Raw genomic sequence first — 24,473 nt, forward strand, 5'->3', positions numbered from 1 at the left:
TGGTAATAATCATTTCATTTGTGCCAAAAAGGTCTCAAGGTCAAACCTTTATCAAGGTCACTGGTTAGAGTCACTGCACTTTATCTCATTGTAAACTAAATGGCCATAGATGCAGCTAATATGTACTATGATTTGAAAAGACAGTAGACATCTCTATAAAGTGTCTAATGATCTATGAAGGTATATTGCAGCCAATATTATTGTCTCATACCCCTTTCAGGTAATCGCGGTTCAATTATCCGCATCCAAATAATGGGGATGAAGTAATCAAAATCGCGTTCATATATCCCATGAAGTGCGCACTACTTTTACGAGCGCCCGTTCATATAACGGTGCGAAAGACGGGAGTATTTGTCATGGTTACTGCGCGCGCCTCTATAATGACGTAATGTTTCCGGTGATATATACTCACGTGTATGCACAGCTCTCGCTCAAGCTCAGCAATCAGCGGTTGTGCGGGAAATCGAGTGACCTTTGACCGAACTGTGGAATGTTAGTGCACATAAGTCGTAAAATGCGTTCATGTATTCTCGATCAACTCCTCATGCTGCAATAATGCGGATAATAGCAGCATCAAAATAATGCGCACTTTTTTACTCCTCTCCCGTTCAGGTAATCAAAATTTTACGACTTAGTGCTCCTATTATCCGCATCCACGATTACCTGAAAGGGGTATCAGTCAGTGATTTGCCAATAGTAGACAAGCCTTTGTACTAATTAATGCACATATGTATGATCAATCACAGTTCTCACTGGAGTACAGCTCTCATGTGAAATAGTCCAATCTTGGTGTGAAAACACAGTGTGTGTATTTTGTGCAGCATGGATGTATTGCTGATATGATCAGTAGAAAGGAATATCCCAAAGGGGGATGACTGTGCATAACGATGAACTTTAGACAATGTCTTGGATGTTTTAAAATTCCAATTATATTTTGCCAGGCACAGATGTATATGTATCCCCCTGTAGAACACCAGCTAAGATCTCAAAAAGGTCTGTTTCACCATCAGGGGATATAACTTTCGCAATAGTATTCTGGTACATGTATGGAATTCATCATAGTCAGTTGGGGATTAATTTGATAGAAATATGCCTGTTCTTTCACTTTCATGCCCCATTTATTTTCTAAGTGCCTCTCCCTGATGAAATCATTCTAATCAACACAGTATTCTCTTACTTCAGTGTTATGCCAGGGAGGTGAAAGGACTCATTCACCTCCCTGGTTATGCTAATCAACACTGTTCAATGTAGGCATACTCAACTTGCATATCATCTGTTGAGAATGAGAAGGGCGTTAAGTTATCTTGAACACTATGGCCCGAATTCACGAAGGTGGTACAAATGAAACTATGGTTTAAACCATGGACAAAAACCATGGAGTGCCAAGTGTCGCATGGAATATTTCGTAATGAAATCAGTCATTTCGTCGATGAAATGATTATTTTGTAACAAAATGACAACATTTTGTAACTAAATTAACATTTTGTCCACGAAATGATAATTTTGTATAACAAAACGGTCATTTTGTCGACTAAATGACCAATTTCGTAACGAAATATATTATATTTTTGTGCGAGACTTGGCGGTCCATGGCTTTTGTCAATGGTTTAAACCATGGTTTCATTTGTACCACCTTCATGAATTCGGGCCTATGGGTTTTGTGACAACGTAACGCCCTTATCATTCTCAACCGACGATATTCTGTTTTTGTATGCTAATGTGTGTATTCATGCATAGTTTGTGTGCATGTTCAAATTCTATACAAATAGCTTGTTCTTGATTTTGTGAAAATAGATGAAATGTACCATGCATTCATTCATTCATGTCTGTATCTATCAATGTAATCATTCATTTGTGTCCTTCATTCATTAGTTTGTGTTTACATTCATTCATTCATTTATTCATTTATAATGGCATGGTATGCCTAGTTGGTAATGTGTGGAGGCTCTTGTATAAATATGGGAGTTTTGGGCTAACCAGAGGGGATATCTCTCACGTCTATCTTCCAGGGTGTGGATGGTGGACCACCTCACCATGGTCCATGTTTGTATTCTGTTCTTTGCTCAAAGTGGAGTATTAAAGATCTGGATAACATGCTTGAGTTATGCCTCTCTCACACACATAAATATGTACATGTACACCCTATGCTCTAGTTCAATTCTATCCAAGGAATTGATACCGTACTGAATCAGTCAATGTGTCCAAAACCCCTTTCAGTTACTCCTCTGGCACGGGCCAGGCCCGAGCTACATGTAAGTCGAAAAATTTTGAGTTTATGAATGGGACGGACCAATGTGGCCTGCGCCAGGAGCGGCTATTTTGGCGCTGCTGAAGCTAGCACCAAGCGTGGACCAGGCTTTGGCTTGGTGCCGATCGAAGAGTTTATGAATGATAGCAGCGCCAGGCTCAGGCCAAAATTCCTTGCACAGTCAAAGGTCACAATTACCTGGCCATGCCCTCCGCTGGAGTGCAGTTCAGTTACCATGGTAGTTATCCCTTATGTGGCCGAGTTCGTGAATGGGTCATCGTAAAAGTAACGTGGCTCAGCTATAGTTACTGAACATTATTTTTACTGCTTGGCGCGGGTCAAATTAGCTTGGGCCAGGAGCTGGCCAAAAATGCATGAGTTACTGAAAGGGGTACAAGGCTTTGTTTATAGATGCTAACTCAGAAGATAGATTAACCATTTTTCAAAACTTGTTTTGAAAATTGAATGGCGTATATGAGCATGCATGGTTTGAAACATGCTTCTTGAGATGCTGCGTTTATCGAGAAATTATATTGTGATTTGGGAATTGTCATTGTGCGGGTGCATTCACCATTTGACCCAGGAAGTAGAGGTCAGCTATAATTTATAAAGGAAACAGTTGGAAGTTGACGTAGGAAGCCTGGAGATAGTAAACACGTTTCAAAATGGCTTTATCATTTTCTACTTCGCCAAAATTTGTTTGTGGCTCAAACGTATTTCAAATCAGCCTTTTATTGGTGTTTCAAATCTTCATTTCTAACCACAAATGAAAACACAGACTTTGCATTTATCTATTGCCAGAAAATGCCTCAAACATGCTTGGAATGGTGATTATACCTCAGAAAGTTTTTAGATAAATGCAGCCTCTTAAAAAGAAGGGTATTGGTGTTATATAAATGCCGAACAATATTTCATTAACTTTGATTTTTTTTTTCTCCTTACTGGCCTTGTCAGGCAGAGAGAGGGCGCTGGTGGTGCCACAACGAGGCCATTTTCATGACTCTGCTGGACGATTGCTGCACGGAGCATGACACCATGCCAGCCACCGATGGGTCAACGGAATCCGGTCAAGGTGAGGCCGATCATCCAGAATGGTCAACCAACAAATGTTCACATTATCCATATCAGAGGCTAGCTATCTCAGAAACCCTGTTGTAACAGAACCTTTCAAACTTGAGGTGGTACTGTTACAATGTCCGGGTAGCGTCCAATAATCTTGTTTTAGCCTTGAAGTGTTAAAACGGTCACTGCGCAATGTTGCCTGGACGTTGTTGCAGTATAAAAACATTTGCCAAATTCTACCCTAGCCAGCTGATGTGATTACCCTGACATTACCCCCCTGACATTACCTCAACAACCCTTCTATTATGCAATAACATTCATGTGATACACTCAACATGCATTAAAGTATGGTTGACAGTGTAAGCTGTAAAGGTCCGGTCCCACTGCACTTACGGATGCAAAGAGGATGTAAAACGTAAAAAAATCTTGCCATCCGTTGGAAAACGCTACGCATCCGCTGTGTACTCATCGCATACGTGTTTCATACGCTCTATCCATCGAGCATCCGTCCACTGCGATTTCATCCGCGCAAAAAGTTTTAAGCTGCTTAAAACTTTTAGAACGGATGAACTTTCCGCCGTGTATGTTGTAAATCCGCGACATACGAGCAGCAAACGTTGTATGTCCGTTATCATCCCTTAAACATCCGCTGTATCCTCTCTGCATCCTCTGGGCATCCTCGCAACTCACATCCGCTGCAGCTGAAAACTGAAAGAGGGAGGAAAGATATGGTACATGGATTTCATCCGCGCAAAAAGTTTTAAGCTGCTTAAAACTTTTAGAACGGATGAACTTTCCGCCGTGTATGATGTAAATCCGCGACATACGAGCAACAAACGTTGTATGTCCGTTATCATCCCTTAAACATCCGCTGTATTCTCTCTGCATCCTCTGGGCATCCTCACTACTCACATCCGCTGCAGCTGAAAACGGAAAGAGGGAGGAAAGATATGGTACATGGAACGTCTATACATCGTTAATAGCATGGAAATAGAAAGGATGTAAGCGTATGCGTCTCGTATATAAAGTATTTACAATGTAGAATGGACAAAGCGTTTGTTTCTGTTAGGCGTACGTGATGCATCCGCTTCATCCGCTCTGCATCCGCTCTGCATCCGCTCTGCATCTGCTCTTTCCGCTATGCGTCCATTTCGCAATTATCTCCGGTTACCCCTTCGGAGCTGTCATCCCCTTCCATCCGCTTTCATCTGCTAGGCTTCCGATGAACATCCGCTTAACATCCCCGCTACAGTGTACCTACTACCCACGTCTGTTCTTTTTCTGTTCTGTTTTCGCCAATTTTCGCCAATTCTGTCAATTTCTGGAGCGGACGAAAGCGGATGGAGCCATCCCCGAAATTTTGCTCGTCCGCTGTGTCCTTTCTGCATACGTTTTGTGTCCATCGGCCAGTGGGACCGGGCCTTTAGCAGGGAAAGATTAGACATGTGCTATTTGAAGCCAGCTGGGTGTATTCTTTACTGCTGCTAGAGATTTCAAGTTTTCTCCCAAGGAAATGAGTTACAGGTGTAACCATGCACTTTCAAAGTGATTTGGTCTACTACTTCAATATTGACCTTTCGGTGTTTCTTAATGTCATACTCATTGTATTCTCTTGAAAATTGTCAGTTTTCAAATGTGCCTGGCAGTGTCAAATCAATTGTTGTTTAAATATATGTTGTCTAAATATCATTAATCTTACTTGAATTTCTTCTCATCATTGTACAGAAATCTATAGACAGTCCAGCTCTTGTTTGTTCAAAAGTCTGTTGATGTGTTCACATCATTCATTATTATCATAGTTTTTGATATTTTAGTTGTGATACGGGTATTTTCCTATAAGCCAAAATTTATACTGTGTCATGTGGTGTAGCGTCATCTTCAAATAAATATACGTACAGTACTTGCACTCTCTATCCTTTATGTGAAAGGGCCATCCAGGGGGGAAAACTTTCAGGTATGAAAGGAGAAATGATTGCACAGTGATGCGACGTGGTTGTGATGACTTATTGCCAAATCCACGTACAGAGATCCTCTAAAGATGCGTCAATGGTGATGAAGGATCCTCGCTTGGATGCTCTCCCTGACTCCACGATTCATCATTTAGTTCTTTTTCCTTCCACTTTTAGTTGATATGGATCCCTGCTATTGTGCAGTCTTTTTGGCTCCACCTTCAGAAAGAGAGAGAGAGAGAATCAATTTGCGATTTGAGAGAGTACAACCGTGTACATAATGTATATCTGTGTTTTGTTTGTGTGTGTGTGTGTGCATGCTGTGATATTGGTAATTAAAGTCGAGGTGGGGTGAGAAAAGGGGGATTAAAGAGTATCAGAGTAAGAATGAATCATAAAGTATGCCTAAAGTTTGATGCTTGTTTTTTGTGGTAAGGAGAAGAATTTGGTGTTATTTCATTTTCATTTTCGTACCTAACATTTATTCAACAGACAATTTATCATATTCAATGATTTATTATTTGTAGTTTGAAGTATACATTCAAGATGAATGTTTTGGTATCTTATCAGTGAAATTGAATAAAGATGACTGAAAAACACACAAGAAGTGGATACAGCCTTACAGATGGGGTTTGGAAACCTCTAGAAGGTAGTTGCCTTCTTTTGTAAAATACTGTGGTAAATTTAATACAGAAAGGACTGAGTAATTTCATAAACTGAATTTTCTCGTTATTTATGAATTACATGTCAAGTGAAAGCTGTTTTTTGTGATTGTTAAGGACAGTTTTTAGCATTTTGTGTTCAAGGCACCTTCCAGTATAATAATGGCAAGAACCCAACATAATCTCACTTTTCACATCTTCACTGATAAATTGTGCCAGGATATAAATTCATGCTATTGCACTTCTAGATGACAGTGAGATTTGGTAGAAATTACGTTCAGATGTGCTAGAATTTGAGATAAAATGAATGGAGGGATACAGTCCTTGAAGAGTACACCCCTATATCAGTGCACATGCCAAAGATTGAATCCAACATCTTCTGTATGTGCCATTTGATACCACTGTCACTCTCATACTCAAAGGTCAAATTGCCATGCAGAATGACAATGAGAAGCAAATTGTGGCCTTTTTTGTATTTTCTGAAATGTTCATGGTATTACCGAAGGCATAATTTCATCTTCTAAAGGAATAAAAGGGGGGGGGGGGCATTTGTGAAGTCATATTTTGATAACAGATTGAAGGAATTAATATTAATGATTTCCCAAAGACTCTGTATTGGGCGAACACGAGTCGATGCTGAAAAAGGAAATTCTCTTGCATGCAAAACCAGATGCACTACATGTCGATCTGTATAAACTGTAATAGAGAAAATGATATATTTGATTTGGCATTAATTATATGTTTTAGAGAAAGACAAAATATTCATTTTGTAGAAATTAAGGTCACATGCTCTTCCAAGAAAAACCAGATGCATTACATATTGCTGTATATATGTAAAACAACAACAACAAAAAGATGTCAGACATTTATTTCTTGCTAATGGACACTCTGGCCTGAATTCACGAAGATGGTACAATTAAAACCATGGTTTAAACCATGGACAATTTGTATGGAGCTTAACGGCCTATTTCATTAAGAAATCGGTCATTTCATTACAAACTGATCATTTCGTTGACGAAATGACTGATTTCATAAGGAAATAGGCCATGCAACACTCGGCACTCCACACAAATTATCCATGGTTTGAACCATGGTTTCAATTGTACAACCTTTGTGAATTCGGGCCTCTGTGTTTGATAATGTTCCTAACGTTGAAGAGCAGTGATGGTAAAGTTTTCCTCCTTTTGTTCCCTCCCTGGTTGGTCCAGAGGCCATCGATGCAGTGGTAGGTAGCCTGGAGATGCTGGAGAACTCCGCCCACGCCTGTAGTGTCGACCTCCTCTTCCTTCGTGAAGTCATGCAGAGCAAGCTGATGCAGAATCTCATCAAGGTAACAGCAACAGAAAAAAACTAAATCAGTAATGACACCCATATCAATGGGAGAGTACTCCCAAAATAGTTGATGGCTCATTTTCTTTAAAGGTACTAGCCCTCATTTACAAACCCACAAAAATCAAAACTGCATATTGAACAGGTCCAATATGACTTCAAGTACAAGTTATAACAGTAACATACCTCACCTGTTGCTCTTTGTCTGTACCATTCCATAAAAGAGAGAAAATCATCGTTTTAAAATCAATTTTCAAACCGGGTTAACCCGACCCAAAATCAAATTACGAGCGCGGGCTAGCTACGCACATTAACTTACACATGTATCGCATGCATGTAGTACGTGCGTGGACCGGAGCTAGCGAGCGTTTTTATACGCATGCATACGGTACATTTTCATTTATTTTTATGAAAGTAATGGACTAATTGGAACGAAATTTTGCACAGGTGTTACTGCAATCATACCCAAACTCCATGCTAACTATGAGACCAATTGCTGCAGGTTTACAAATGTGGGCTAATACCTTTAAAAAGCTTATTCAACATTGATAGAAGTGAATATGAAATATGGAATCGGAAATAGGAGAGTGTTACATTTGGGGCACCAGAGCATGGTGTCAATCTCATTAGTCCTATGGGAAGTCATGCCCGAGCAAGTTGATGCAGAATTTTTATTTGAGGAGGGAAAAAAACGGGATGAATAACAACAGCATGGCAAAATTTTACATATATGGCGACAAGTTGGCCAAAAATAGTTCAGTAGCTCTTTCTGAAAGCCCAACGCAACATAAATGGCTGTGAAGTGAATGTGAAATGATGTGATGTTGGGGCGGTCTGTTTGGTATTGATCGTATCCGAGTATAGCATCAACACCATCATCCTGTGGGGAGTTATGCTGAGCAAGTTGATGCAGAATTTTGTCGAGATATACAGAAAAAAAAACACACACACACACACACACACATACAAAACATACCCACAATTGAAAGATCTCACTGGATAAACAGCAACAGCTCTGGCAAATTTGCAAGAGTTAAGTCCAAAAATAGTTCAAAGCTCTCTCATGCTGAAAGCCGATGCAAAATTGAGTGCGAAGTGAATGTGAAATGATGGAATTGGAGGACAGCGGGTTTTCTATTGATAGTATCGGAGTATGGCATCGACCGCATCTTCCTGCCGAAGCAAAGTGATGTAGAATCTCGCGTTGGTGTAAGAGGTAATGCAGCGTGTCAAACGTAAAGAAACGACATTAATAACAACAGCAACAACTAAAACTTGAGACAAGGAAATATTGTTTGTGGCCTTCTACAGTAGCTGTATTCACAGTTTCAAAACACTGTTTTTATGTCGGCTAGAACTGGGGGCTTCCAAAATGAGATGAAAAGGTGCTCATTGAGTCAGGTGCATTGCTATGTCAGGAGATTAATCTACTGTTGTCATTCATACTTGAAGTCCCGCATTATTTTTGAAATACATCGTAAATATTTGCATTTAAAAATACTGCACTGTTATCATAGCAGCACTGAGTAGGGACATCCCTCCATTTAAGTGCCTATTTTTATGTAATATATCTTTGTTTGTATGTCTTTTTATGATGTAAAAGAAAAGCAATACAAGATGATATTAGAATGAAACCAACAATGATTTTTTCCATGCTCTGCATTGTGTACATGTCCAACTTCCTTTAAAGGAGAAAGAGGAGAGATAGATAGATAGATAGATACTTGTAGATCTAGAATGATAGAGGGAAATAGAGGGAAGAGGAAGAAGAGAGAGGAGGGGAGGGATGAAAGACAAGAAGACGAAGTGAAGAGTTTGTTCGCAAAACAACTTTACTCTAACCCTGACATTCTTCTTTAGTTGAGATATTAGTGATTAAATCTGCATGAAAACAAAGAAAATTTAAACAAAATATTGGATATTTTTAATCATAACTTCAAGAATATTTCTTGTTCTGTTACAAGTGAGGTTTCACTGTCCAAAGGTTTTAATTTGCCCTATCCGATGATGGACAAACCATAAAAGGGTTAAAAACAACACTTTTGACCCATTTTGGAATCAGACACTTGAAATGTATTATAGGACAATCGTGACATGTGGTGCCTCCTCTCGTAGCTTTTTCCATTCAGGTTGCCCATAGTGTTGCCCTCTGTAAAATTCAGTAAGCTGTGTTCAACGTTGTGAGTGCTAGAAAAAAAATGGATGCTGATATACTACTCGATCGGAGAACGTGGACCGTGTGTGGTGTTGATACCGACGTGTCGCAGGGACTTGCCAAATGAGCCCATTAGGAAAAGGAGGAAGAAGAGGAGAAAATTTGATCCCATGTAGTGTGTCATGGCATCTGTGCACACCCATTCAAATGCAATCAATTTTCTCCCAAATTAGTTGATGCAATCCAATCCCGGGTTACCACGGCAACGCAGCAATTGCCAAGCGTCTTGCGTCACTGAGGTTCCGTAAGAATGAGTGCTGGTTTAATATGATTGTAGCTACAGGCATTCCATGTATACAGTGCAACTTTCTCTCCCTCTTCTCTCTCTCTCTCTCTCTCTCTTTCTCTTTCTCTTTTAGATCAAATTTTTCAATGACTATGCAGAGTGTAATATATTCCCTGTCCCCGCGTTCACATTGGTCCCCGCGACGCGGGGACAGCCACAAGAGATCTTATCTTTTTTACGACTGACCGTTCACATTGGTATCTCATCTGTCCCCGAGCTGTGGGGGCATTTTGGGGCTTGGAGCGAGCTCTGCCACTTGAATCCAGGCATACAGTACGCGCAATAGAAAACGCCCGACGAAAGTGCGTCCAAATTTCGTCCCAACGCTTTTAGCGTTGTTGATTTCGCCTGGGACGTTTTCAACGCTTTTTGCGTCCAGACTTCATGGACGGATTTTGGACGAATTCAACGAATTCAACGAAATCCCCGAACGCTTTTCCGAAGCTGTGGACGCTTTCAACGCTTTCAATGCTTTCAACGCTTTCAACGCTTTCAACCCTTTGTACGCGCGATCACACACACACAGCTACAGTGTATACAAAGTTTATAGCTCTAATCGCGAATCGCTAGCTCTTCTTTCGTCGAAGTTCTCTAGGTTTCCCGTCCATTTCTCTCATTTTCTCTCTTTTGCTTCCGTATCATTGTATCCCTTTCTTTTCAGAGTACAATCATACTTCTGAGAGTGTTTTTTTCTCATTTTTATTAAGTGATTACCCTGTTTGCCACAATTTTGGGTGAGTTTTTGTTCGAGTGTTTGTTGAGTTTTTCGATTGAACGATGTGTCGATTATCTTCGTGTGTGCGAGAATATCGTACCCACTCGTTTGTTTCCGTGTAAGTATTTTTACCGTAAAAGTGTCTTCATCGTTCGTCTTCACGCATCGGGTTTTCACCCTAGTTTTCCTCATCGTAGTTTTCCACATCCATTTTTTTTTTTCCAGTGTAAGATACTCTGTGTATTTTCTGCTACGGTAAAATGCCATCGTCGATAGTTTTTGTGTATTCATCGTAGTTTTCCACCTCCATTTCATTTTTGTGTGCAAGATGTGTAGCTAGGTCTGCGATGTCTGAATCGTTTACAGATGTGTTTTGTGAGAGTATTAACCACGATGATTTTGAGGATTTTGAGGGTTTCGCTTTGGATGAGATTGACTGGAATGATAGTGATAATGATAATGATTCTACTATCTAGTGGTGTTGATATAAGAGCTCTTATGATGATGCAATTTATTTCGTGTGACCGACCATCATGACGTTGGCGATGACGAGTACGAAACGATGTATGTACAATGTAGGCCTGTATGATCTAAGACGAGAGTGACACTGACGACATGGCCTGGCCCTGGGGGCTGTTTTAGTGTTGCTCGCTCGATCGTGCACTGTAGTGGTCTAGAGACCTGCATTTTATTTTTTCACTTAATTGTATCCTTTTGCTTGTTCACTCTGGTTTACTGCTACCAAAATTTATGTCTCTGAAGAAACTCAACCAGAAGCTAGACAATATGTTTGCATCAGGTCCAAGTCTGTAAATTGCGATGTTCCTACTCCTATTGAACTCGAAATCCCATTTTCTTTGCTCTTTTTTCCACTGATAAATTATTTAGAACTGTACTGCATTTCTGATGAATTGCTTTTGCGTTATATCAAGAGCCTGCTGAGTAGGTGTTTCATTCTATCCTTTCAATTATCTTTCTATCACTTTCTTCTTTTGACCCTGGATGGAAAAAAACCCCTATCTTGCCATGTAAAGACAGAACACATGCCATCATGAAATATCATGACATTACGAAAGTAATAAAAGAAATAGGTAAGCGATGAAAATTCTTGTTTGTAAAATCATAAATCAAAGGTGATTTCATATGAACCAGCTCTTTGAAATGTATTTATTTTGCCTATTGATACTTGCTTTGCAAGTATACATTTTCTCTCCCATGGACTTTGTGTCCCCCTTTTTTATGTGCTTTAATGATTATTATTCTAATTTGTTTTGTCAATATCATCATTATTACTGTATTAATATTACCATACTTTGATATGGTTAATTGCATTTGTTGATTGACTCTCACTTTCATTTTGTTGCATCCTCTTGGTACTTGTACAGATCCTTTCTAGGGCTTGCTGTTTGCTCACCCCCCCCCCCTTTGCTGTTGCTATTTCACGCTTTACCTTTCTTTATCTCTCTGTTGTTCCTTATCTTGTTTGATGTTGCCTCCATATTCATCCTTTTCCTTCAATGGTTGCCCCCTGGCCCTCACGGCGACCATTACTAACCTTCCCCTGTCTTTTGTCTGTCCATCCTCCTGCTCTATCCCCCTGGCCCTCCCTTTACCTGTTGGGCTCCTTGCCCATGACTTCCTACCCTCTCCTTTTGTTTTCTTTGTTCCGTGTCCCTTTGCCCTGACTGTTCTTGTTGTGTGAAGTCGCTTTACATGTGTGTGGTTGCTTTTTCCGCCTATTTGCCATTTTGCTTCTGACGAAGATTCTGCTATAATCGGAAGCTTAGGTCCCTTTTGACTCTATCCGAAAAACATTCATGTACACTCCCAAAACTTGCTGGGCTAGTAATGAAAACTTCCATTATCTAGCAGGGGAGGGGGAATGCTTTCATTTTCTCAAGAGAGCTTTTGTGTGAGAAAATGAAAAACTTGACTGAGTGTTGCCAAGTTGTTTTCAAACTTCTTCATTTTATTTGATCTTAAGCATAATAACTTTCGTAAGTACATGTACAGTATTACGATTTCTTCTCCCTTGACTGTAATCGGAAAGTTTGCCATAACGACGATCGCTAATGTGTTTGGATGTGCCGATATGCGAAACATGTGGTTCAAAGGAATGCACCATGTGCTACAGCTGTACTAACTTACTGCCTTAGAGGTTACTGCAAGTTGAATGGATCGAATGCGCCATAGGCTTAGTTACGGTAAACAGTTTACGTTCGATGCGAATAATTATTACGTCTTTAGGGATCGAGGAATTATACACACAAAACATGGAAACAAACAAATCCACGAACGAGTGTTGATAACCAAAATTCATATGAAAAGTAATAGGCAGTTTTGGTGAGCGTGAAATTTTACTGTCATGATTTTGCTGTTTAATCGGGTGGTGGCTGCATCTCACATAGGACATCTCAGTGAATTTGTCTTGGCATATGAGACCTTTCATAATCTGTGATTGCATTTTTGAGTGATTAATCAATTCCTTTTTACAGCTCGGGAACATATAAATACATTGTACTTAGATCAAGTACGCAATAATCGACTGTTCGATGTATGCGCCTAAAGAAAGGCGAAAGAATCAGAACATCTTTGCAATGATTCCTTTAACTCAACTCACCAGCGAGTTCTTACACCAGTGCGCGCATTCTTTCGTCTGGCACCTGGGGTCTGGCACGCACCTGGTTTTGTGGAAATTTCCACAAAGGGATCCGAGGGTGGGGTTTTTCCAATCCCAAGAGACCGCATTATACACAAGAAGACAATCTCGTCGCTTCTATCATTTTCCGTCACTCGTGTTTTCCCCTTATTCTTTGCTAATAATGAACGTTTCGATTGAACTTAACGATGGTTGTTCACACGTGGTTCCTTTTGTTGTGAGGTGTAGGTACAGTATTTTCTTTTTTTATCATTCTTGGGAGGGGAAAGAAGAGTAAAAGAGGGAAAACTTATTTAAATAAACGAAGGACACGTATAAACGCTCAGCATCCACAGCAAGCCGTCTTTTACATCAGCATCGTTGATTATCATCACCTGCACTATCATCAGGCATCACTCAGATAATGTCCTTTTTTTATAAACATTTAGAAACACGATCACCATCACTCGAGATAAACACGTAGCAGTGGCAGATCCAGAGGGGGCGCATGAGGCGCGCGCCCCCTTTATTTATCGTGAAAAAAAAAAAATAGAAGTGAAACCCGGAAGTGGCACCAGAAATACTAGTTGTGCCCCTCCCCCCTCCTGTACAGAATTCCTGGATCCGCCCCTGCCTGTACGAAAATAAATGTCAACAGACAAACTATCAACAACCTCCCCGACAACTACATAAACATTACCACAGAGCACACCGAAGCGGCTGGCATCAAACACCCTTCGAAATACTGCAGCAAAGCGGGAAATCGCCGTTACGAAAATGCATGTACACAGTGCGAGGCAATTGAAAGAATTACCTTTAGATTAAGAATATGAAGGGAACAAATACAGTGATATGAAACGAAAGAAATCGTACACCAAACGAGAGGTATAACGACCTCCAATAGGCCCTTAGCCGCAGCATATCAATAAACACGACGTATAATAAGCACACGGAATATGCGTGTTTCGGATTCCTCCCTTCTGTTTCTTTCCTGAACTATTCCCAATGCCCGAATAAAATAATGACTAGTTTGTTACTCTGATTTCTTCTTCTGAGGAAAGGAAATTCGTTCATCCGAAAACAAAAGGATTGACACTCCGAAGGTTTGCTAATCGGGCAATGCCCCCCCCCCCCCCAAAAAAAAAAAACAGCCAACAAAATGCTCGTTAATCAAAATATTGGTTAATAATGTTAAAGACGATAATAATAATAATAATAATAATAATAATAATAATAATAATAATAATAATAATAATAATAATAATAATAATAATTATAATAATTATAATAATAATAATATAACAATAGACAGAAATAAAACAATATATGGCCCTATAGCAATTACCCGCAGCATGATTACATTTTCGAATCAACAAACATGGATAGGCACAAGGAATATGCGTGTTTCGGATTCGAAATAACGCCGTAACCATCGGAATAGCGCACCCGTTTTCTTTTTCGGAATAATGAACACCACGGAAATCAATAAAATGATTTCAAACTAAGAATCCATCGTAATTCTTGCCTTAAAGATTTTCCTGAACTACGTGTATTCTCAATGCCCGAATAAAATAATGACTAGTTTGTTACTCTGAAAGTGGTGTTGTGAGTTAAGGAAGTTCGTTTATCCGAAAACGAAAGGATTGACACTCCGAAGGTTTGCTAATCGAACAATGGGGAAAAAATAATAATAGTAATACATTTTATTTTCACACTAGGTACGAACATCTATGGTGTAGGGAATTTGCGTGTTACGGAACATTTTATCACTTTCGCATCAGCGAACTTTACGTGCAGTGGGTACTACAAAAATGCCTCCCCCCTAAAAAAAAAAAAATAAAATAAAAATGTATATATAATTACACCAACACTTGAGCATAACAACAAACAAGCAAGCAAACAAACAAATAAACAACTTAAGATTTAATCTCATAGCTGCTTTGAATATTTCATGTTCCGTCTGTATACTTCTTTTCAGAATTATCTCTCGCTTCCCGCTTCACAACTAGGAAATAAACGATGTCAAACTATAATAAGAATTAAACTTATTGTCTTGCTCTGAATATAAAATTCATTATTCCAAAAGTTCGTTTATCCGTGAATACAACAGGCTCGATACTACAGTACTCCGAAGGTTTGCTAATCCGACAATAACGCACCTATCCAATCACAAACATTCGTGCATTTTCGGATTATGAATCATAATTTGACTATCACATTTACGAACATCTATTTTTCGTGTAGGGAAGTCGCGTGTATCAGAATGTTTCATTTTCGTACTAACGAACCTTATGGGTGCATGGGTACAACGAACATGACCCTCAACCCCCCACCCCCCCCCCCCCAAAAAAAAGAAAGAAAGAAAGAAAGAAAGAGCCAAGTCAAACTAAGAATCAGTCTGAATTAGTCGCTTTGAAAATTCCACGTACCGTCTGAATTATCTCTCTGTCCAATAAAGAAATAAATGATATCAAACTAAGAATTAAACGTATTGTCTTGTTTTGAATTTTTTTTTTTTTTTTTTTTTTTTGCTTTTCTGGGGCCCGTTGCATAAAACTTACCATTGAATTTCAATGGTAACTACCGTCAAAATTAGGCATCACAGCCAATCAGCATCAAGGATTATAAAATTTACCGCTGATTTGAAGACTTACCGCTAGAAAGGAGCGGTAAGTCCAGCGGTAAGGGTTTTATGCAACAGGGCCCTGATTCAATAAAAAAACGGGCAATGTAACGCGCAATTGCTGAAGAAAGAAATATATTTAATGACCAAATAACGGCGAACAAATCCTTCTAATTTCTTTTTTCCTCTCTTTGGGGGTTAATTTTCTTTCTATACTCAAATGGATTTTACGTACACGCAATTTTAGTGAAACCATTTTCTTTTTGGTCGGCATTCTACGATAAGGTTCCTGTGGGTTCCTGTGGGTTCACCCTCGCCAAAATTGCGTGATTTCTCTTAAATACTATGAACCCGAATGATCTCTGATTGGTAATTTAGTCTATTTCATGATCAACAGTTGTTTATTTTCTGCTTGTAAAAAACAAAACAAAACACGTGAACTACGACATCGTATAACATCTCTGTTTCGTTCAGCCGAGCGAGCCATGCCATAGCAATGGCGACGCACATACGGCGCACTCGCCTTTCCCATACGTGCACATTCCCTGGTTACATGCAGCCCGCATACCACCATGTGATGTATCAGGTGACTTTCACTAAATGCAGTGAATAATCTGCTAACGGTGCCGTACTTACAGCTAGGGTAAGGAAACTAAAACTTTTACAAATTGCTTCAATGAAAACGGCATCGATATATGTATACATGTTACCATTTTTAATATTATTATGTGTATCAGGTGAATTCCACGCCTGTCTACTGTTCTCATTCCCGACCGCTGTGCTACTTGTTGAGTCTAATCTTGCAGTGATTCTTGCCGGCTAGCGGCTGTGGATGTGGCCACTACACACACACGTGTGTACTGTATTCCATGTGCGCCTTGGATCACGGACGCTTCTAACGAAATTTGGACGAAACTGCCGAGCTCCGAACACGCATTTTCCGAACGAGCAACGCATTTGCCGAACGGAATTGAGCGGGCGGTCGTGCGTGAAATGCGTCCACAAAGCGTCCACAAAGCGTCAGAATCGTTGCTAATAAATCGATAACGAAATTTCGTCCAAATTTCGTCCAGATTTCGTTGCTACTCGATCGATAACGAACTTTCGTTGGAAAACGAAATTGACGGAGGCGTTTCTTATTGCGCGTACTGTAGCGCATGCGCACATTTGATGACCACAGCTGGACGCTATCAATTGCGCCCCAAGGTCACTCTCCCCTCCAAATCTTGTCCCCGTACCCGACTTGCTTCGCGGGGACGAGGGGACAAGTCCCAGCGAGCGTTCACATTATGGTTTTTGAGGAGAAAGTCCCACAGCTCGGGACTTTCCCCGCGTCGCGGGGACCAATGTGAACGCGGGGTCTAGAACAGTAGAAGCAATAACAGAAAAAACTCCTTGTATTAAATACACTGTGCATATGATCATGCCATTTTTACTCTACTACTTCTCATCCCATATTCAGTATCTTTTTCGCTGAATACATTTTGTGTGAACTATGTAACTGCACCCATGTGCACAAGTTTTGAGCAACATCAGAACTTTTTTTTTTTTTTTGGCATTTGGAGGTATTGTATACAAAAGGTGTATTTTACAACAGAAATGTCACAGACCAAAATACATGTAGGCAGGCTTCAGATGTTGAAAAGGGAAATTTCTAAACTGGGATGAATATGAATATCAAGTGGTTAGCGCCAATATGAGTATAAATGACTGTCACAATGGTTTTATTTTAACATATTGATGACATACAGTACATTTAAAAGTTAATAGCGTATGACTGAAGTATATTGTGTAGTTATTATTTAAAGAGAAAAAACAATGTTCTTCTCCCAATAGTCAATATTTCAGTGGTGTTGTCCCATAGTTCCGTCTGCGCAACATGTTATCATTCCCACCCATGACAGTAATTATAATAGAAAATGAATCTAATTTCAATTCTGTAGCTAACCGTGATGGTGGAGCTTTTGATTACTCTATAGACAACTTTGTCCAATTTATGAAGTGAACATGTTCATGTATTACTACTCTATGTAGTCTGTGGACTGGGAAAAAACTGTGTTGATATTGTGCGTCAGATATTGGCATGAGGCACTGTAGCACAGCCCTGGAACTCATCATGTACACAAAGTTGATTTGGCTGTACAATTCAATTTATCAATTGCACAATGAACCGTAACAGGCATTCTAGACCATCTTCATTGCATCAAAGAATTTGATTTGCGTGAGAAGATGTGTGCTAAAAGGACAGTGCAGTGAAGTGAAAGTGATATTGGCATCAATAAACTGTGGATTGAGATTGTCTTGTTAGCCAAGTAGGATATTTCTTTTTTTATGGATCTCTTTATAATAATGTAAAATTCATACCTATATTTCTGATACTATGTAGAAATCCCCGTGAATTTCTGAAAGTGTGATTAGCACTCATAAAGCAGTCAGTGTTTTTATATATGAAATGAATTTCATGTACTTTCACACAGTGTACAAAATGAAATATTTGAACACCTATTTAGAATGTACAATGTAGCTATCCGATTGGTCGATTGCCCATTGATCATGTGACATTTAGTAAAAAGTTCCATTGCACGCTCTGGCTGTCTCGGCAGTGCAATTTTGTTTGACCAAAATGTTCCATTGCACGCGCTCTGATGTCATAATAAACAAACATGTGCCGTGCGCACTCAACAATTACAAGCGCGCTTACAAGCACATACTTTTGTCACTCATTTTTGTAAAAAACTTCGTTTCGCATACGTACGTATACACATATACACATATACATGTACATACACGGTGATTGCGACTGTGAGGCTACTCATTCATCTTTCACGGAAAATGGTTGCCATTTCTGTGCTAAATTCAAGAATCTGTGAGTACCCAATCTGTTGACGTTCGAGGTGTTGTATAAAACAAATAGTGTGTGGTCTTTACTTGTGCAATGGAACCAGATTTCGCACTCGGTGAAAGATGAGGCGCACTATTCAACTCGGCTTCGCCTCGTTGAATAGAGCGCCTCTATCTTTCACCTCCTGTGAAATCTTGTACCAGCGCACTCGTGACCATTCACTATTTGTATAATAATGAAGTCATATTTTTGGTACCCTAAGGTAAAAATTAACAAATTTCATATCAAGGAATTGCACATTTTGAGAGAAGAAAAAGGTACGTACTAAATGAATTACCAGAATACAGCAAGTGAGTCATCAACTCATTAGTATCAAAGAGATCTTGACAGTGAATAACATACACTACAAATGTTACAGAGGAACTGTATGGGTTTTTAAAGATTGATATTCTTCCATTCCGTTAAAGTGTTTTCCTGCCATTTAAAAGTGATTGTCATTCAGCACATGTGTGCTTTATAGTCAAGGAGGGTGAGAAACCAGGGCGTGTCAGTGGTCCACTAGGGGGGTGGAATGACCCCCTAAATATTTGGTGCGTGTGACACACATGGTATTACCCGACCTCCGGTTGCACACCAAGTGGTATGATTGGTATGTAGGTGGGACGAGATTTATTTAGCAGGAATCTGTCCATGACCCCAGGGACTTCAAGATGTTTAAAACATGCTGTATGATTTCACACTCTTGCACGCACACGTATATTTGTATTATGAATCTTCTCGCGAGGCTTTTGTGAGCCATACAAATTGAGCCATTACACGTGCATTAAGAAGAGCTGTCATGGCTCATTGTGTGAGACTTCAGACTATTAATCATGAAGTTCCTGGTTCGAGTCCCCTGGCTGCAGCCATCACGCCCCTTATATATGTGTAGGTAAAGCACCTCATTTTCATCATGTTGCTCACATGAGTAGGATTTACACTGACATGAATTAGCAGGATACAAATCTCAAGGTTTGCATCGTGATCAAAATCTCGACTTTTACTTGTATTGACGTAATTATCCCCCTAAATTGCGCTATCAGCATCCCGATCCAAATCCAAAGAAATCTTGCACATATTTCAGAATTAATGGGATAACTCACACCGTGGTGACAGTGTGAATGCTGACGCGAACAATCTCGAGATTTTCTATCCCATCATTCAAAGCATACATCACAACAGCACACACATGAACACAAGGGTAAGGGTACCGGGCCACCAGTTTGGCAGATTTTTAGGCATGTGCAGTTTCATCTACAAATTATTGCGATCGGCAGTTAGCGGCATACCTTGTATTTCTGTCCATGTAAACGAGTGCAAAAATATCTTGAGATTTGGATCATGATCATTATCCCACTATTTTGTCTGTGTAAATGTGGCTATGGTTGCTTGCTGCTTTAAAGGTAGGGAATCCCATTTGCATGCCTTAAATGAAGAGTTGTATAAATACAGTGGTATGTTGAAGAGAGTATCATTTTAGAAACTCCCATTGTAAGGTATTGAAAGTGGAAGGTATCATTTAGTACATTTTTACTGACAGTTAGATTTTGAACTGAATTTTTTTCGGGGCTCTCCGTAAATTCCAGTACATTACTAGGCTACCTTTGTAGACCCATGCACTGCATGTGTGTCCATCATGTATATTTTGTGAAGAAAGTTCATCAAAACTTACAAACATTTCTATATACATTCTTGCCACACACTCTATATGTTATTACATCAGCTCTTATACTTTAAGATTTGTGTTAAATAGATAAAAAATACAGAGGACTGCAACAAACAGGCTTAAGTGTGGCTGACACACAGAACTACTGAGTAGTTGAGTTTTGTGCATTATTCAAATTGTAGATAACTGTTGACTTCCAAATTTCTCAGCAGTCGCCTAAACAAGTCCCCTGAGGTTCGTATTTAATGTTTTGCTGCATTTGGGGAGGTCTGTAAAAGGTATCCCCTACCTTTAAATAAGTATTCATTGCTTTTGAAGTGGCCACATGAAAGAAATCAAATACAAGGTTTTGATTTGATGATGTCTGTGCAAGTACAGATAGATTTTTTGCTCTATGTTGAAAGACAATTAAAAATCATATTTTACCTATCTTGTGAAGATGTTAAAACATTCCCACCAATTATTGAATCATGAATTCATGTTGCACTGGCAAGATATTGAGTGTGCAATGGAATTTAGTCTTTGGTAGACCTGCATATTCTCTCTCTTTTTTCAGGCTTTGACAATGATATGTATTCATGAATGCATTTTGTTTATCATGGCTTTCAGTCTGCAGCTCCATTACTGCTATAATGTTACCCTCCATTATTTATTAGTCACATGCTGTTGATTTCAGCTCCTCAATTCAAGTTTCTCTTCACAACTGCATAACTTCACTGGGTTTTAATTCAGTTATTGGCTGGAAGCGTGCAGCTCTGGAGCACAATATCATAAAGTCAGCCGAGAGCAATTAGGCGGCAAAGAACCCAGCTTTGACCTTGAGTCCGTCTCATGCATTCTTAACTACCGGAGGCTTAAAGGGTAATAGCTACAGAATACTCCGGTAATTAGCCGGGATGCCCGTACCCCAAGAAGACCTTATGATATAAAGCCTCAGCCAAGTCACACTCCCATAGGACACTCTCTATACTTTAAGAAAGTGAGTACCGGTACCATGGTGAGTGGTAGCAATTCCCTTCCAGGAGCTTTACAGATGGATGTTCTCTCCCCATCCACCACGTCCTCCTCCTCCCCCTCCTCCCCTCCTCCTCCTCCTCCTCCTCCTCCTTCTCCTCCTCCTCCTCCTCCTCCTCCTTCTCCTCCTCCTCCTCCTCCCCCTCCTCCCCTCCTCCTCCTCCTCCTCCTCCCTTTTGCCTTCTCCTCCCCATCCTTCCTGCCCTCCTCCTCCTCCTCCTCCTCCCCTCCTCCTCCTCCTCCTCCCTTTTGCCTTCTCCTCCCCATCCTTCCTGCCCTCCTCCTCCTCCTCCTCCTCCCTTCTCCCTTCTCCTCCCCTCCTCCCCTTCCTCCCCTCCTTGTCCTCTCCCCTCCTCCTCCACCACGTCCTCCTCCTCCTCCTCCCATTCTTCTCCTCCTCCCCTCCTCCTCCTCCCTTCTCCCTTTTCCTCCCCATCCTTCCTCCCCTCCTCCTCTCCCCTCCTCATCCTCCTCCACCACCTCCTCCTCCACCACCTCCTCCTCCCATCTTCCTCCTCTTCCCTTCCCCCGTCTCCTCCTCCCCATCCTCCTCCTGCCTTTTCCTCCCCCTCCCCTTCCCATCCCTTCCCTCATGAGTATTCAACACATCGAACAGGCAACTCCTTGTATGCTTTGCATTGAATTTGTTCTGCATATGTATGTGTGTGTGTGTGTGTGTATGTGTGTGTGTGTGTGTTTGTCTTTGTATTTGTTTTCCAGTGAGTATTTGTGGCTCTGTCCCTGGTATCATGTTACTTTGTACTGCTCTTTTTCACGTATTGACTCTATTTTAGGGTGCGTTCGAGCGCTCTCCTAAAGTGAACTGTACCGTACCGTACCCGCGCCAGAGGAGCATTCGAACGCTCCTAAAGTGTACCGTACCGTACTGTACCGAGCCAAAAGTGGACCACTTCCTGATGTGCTCCAAAAGCGTACCAAAGCGTACCAAAAGTTCGTTGTAAAGCATGCGCGTATCATGCGCATACGTCACAATGCAAAAACATCATTCTCTTTGTTCTGGACAGCTGTAAGTAGTTCAAGCGCCAGGGGTGAATGACATTCTTGCTACAAACAAGCGTGACCTTTCTAAAAATAACTCGTGAGTACGCTTTCTCCACAGAGCGCTCGAACGCTCCAAAATTAGCATGGTTTAGCTCAGTTCAGTTCGCTTTGGTTCGCTTTAGAGCGCTCGAACGCACCCCTAGAGCAAGTTCTTCCATCCAACCCCCCCCCTCCTACTGCAAATGGATCGACTTTGTGTTTGAACAAATGAATACACTGTTGGATTTTAATAGGCAAACAATTGTCTTTTCACCCCAATTTTTGATACTCCTCCATAAATGTTAGCCATTCTGCACAAGTTGTATGACTGTCATATGCCAAAAGGATGCATTATCTCTGTGGACTTTCTCTGAATTTAAGACATATTAGGGCTAGCACAGATGGTGAATTTTGGAAAATGTCAACATGTCCCCGACCCCTGCTGGAAGGTGTTGAGTTATTTGTGTGTGTGTGTCTCACTCACTACCTCGGAGACTGATGCTGAAATGCTTTATTACCCATATCTGTCCAACATGTCATTTACTAGAACAAATATTCACAGCATAACGTATGCATGATAAACACTTAGACAGTAGATTACCTCTTTGTTAGTGGTGTATGTAGACCTGCTCTTATTATGATGGATGATTGCTACATTTTTTATGAATTGCTATATAGACTTTGTGTCAGCAAAATTTGAAAGTCTGTCACAAAATAGCCTTGTCATTTTTTTTTTGTTTCAAGCATTATAATTGATCAACCCTTTAATCCAAAGAGTGTGTTAAATATGTGTGAAAGGGAGGCCAGGGGTGGGAGCATCAGTGCCTTGTCTATAGAGCATCGTTAGAATGCTGAGGACAGGTTCAATATTTATGGCCATCTCTGGTTTATGTGAAGAAGAAGAAGAAGAACAAAAAACAAAAACAAAAAACAGTGAGCAAAGCAAAACACTCTGTGCTATGTCAGCATCGTGCATGGGGCCTGTGGTTGACTGATTATCACGGAGGAGTCGGGTTTCATTTCTCCTCCGACTCTGGCGGCGTCGCTGCTGCTTCGATGACGTGCCAAGTGTGGGGAGATGCTTCACACATCCATTCAGCTCACGATACACACCGTATAGTATGCACGGCTTTGATCCATTGTTTTGCAGTTTACACTACTGCCACGCTTACATCTACATGCGGCATCTTTCCAATGCTCACAGTGAACTCTGAATTCTTCAGTTGCCCATTCTCCAGTACTTGAATAGCATGGGGTGGAATTCTGATCACATCGTAACCGTGCAGAATTGATCCATCAAGTCACAGAAACCAAAATTCTGTCTTTTGGTGCCGCATCTTTTTATCCTAATTTTGAATCTGTATGGTGGTTAGTGCATCATAAGGCAAAGTAAAGGGAAAAAAAAAATCTTTTACTTGAGCTTTTATTTGGTCATACATGTATATTGGTGGCAGAGTATTCAGAAGCTCATTGATTGCTGCAGTGGTTGAATATGAACACAGCTGATTCTCAGATCAGCAACTAATCCTTGAAGATTTGAGATCCTGTTTTTCCTGTCAAATTATTAGTAGATTTTTGTAAATTTCTTTCTGATTTTTTTTTTTTTGGTGTAGTTAGTATGAAGCTAACAACTTCCATCTATGTTTTTCTAACATTAGATAATGCAGTAAAATTCAGAGTTGTTATCAAATTTGATGATGAAAGAGGAAGATTTCTGCAACTAAATTTCCCCAGGACCTGATGGTTTAAACAACCAAATTCATTGATTTCTGCAAGAGTTTGACATGATTTTATACATGCTCTTTGCAGTGTGCAGTCTATGGCTTGTTTGTAATGTAAGCATGCTTACTGCTCTCAGAAGGCATTTAATGTGCAAATGGATTCTAGGTTGTGCATTTTTTTTTTGTCATTATCAGTTATGCATCTTTGCATGCTGCATATTTTGTCATAATGTATGCAGCAAGTAGAATTAATGTACTTTGAACTCATCATGCACAAGCTTATGTAAAAAAAAAGAAAAAAAAAAGAAGCTTGGTCCCTTGATTGAAAACCAGAATGTCTACAGTTTGCATACTTTTTTTGTCTTGATTTGTATTTTTTATACTTCAATTGTCAAGTGGTTGCCCATGGTTACTACTGTGTCT

The 24,473-nt window shown here is 40.2% G+C and overlaps 1 protein-coding gene across 1 annotated transcript in view; it reads left to right on the forward strand.

Moving 5' to 3' along the window:
* Positions 1 to 3,238: 3,238 nt before the first annotated feature.
* LOC140245347 (protein PALS2-like) overlaps positions 3,239 to 24,473 on the forward strand; it is a 54,011-nt gene continuing 32,776 nt past the window's right edge. Inside the window, exons 1-2 of the mRNA XM_072324925.1 lie at positions 3,239 to 3,320; positions 7,130 to 7,251. Of these exons, the coding sequence (XP_072181026.1) occupies positions 3,245 to 3,320; positions 7,130 to 7,251 (198 nt within the window). The 5' untranslated portion in view covers positions 3,239 to 3,244. The remainder of the gene's footprint in view (positions 3,321 to 7,129; positions 7,252 to 24,473) is intronic.

Source organism: Diadema setosum, chromosome 22 (assembly GCF_964275005.1).
Source record: "Diadema setosum chromosome 22, eeDiaSeto1, whole genome shotgun sequence".
Taxonomy (NCBI): Eukaryota; Metazoa; Echinodermata; class Echinoidea; order Diadematoida; family Diadematidae; genus Diadema; species Diadema setosum.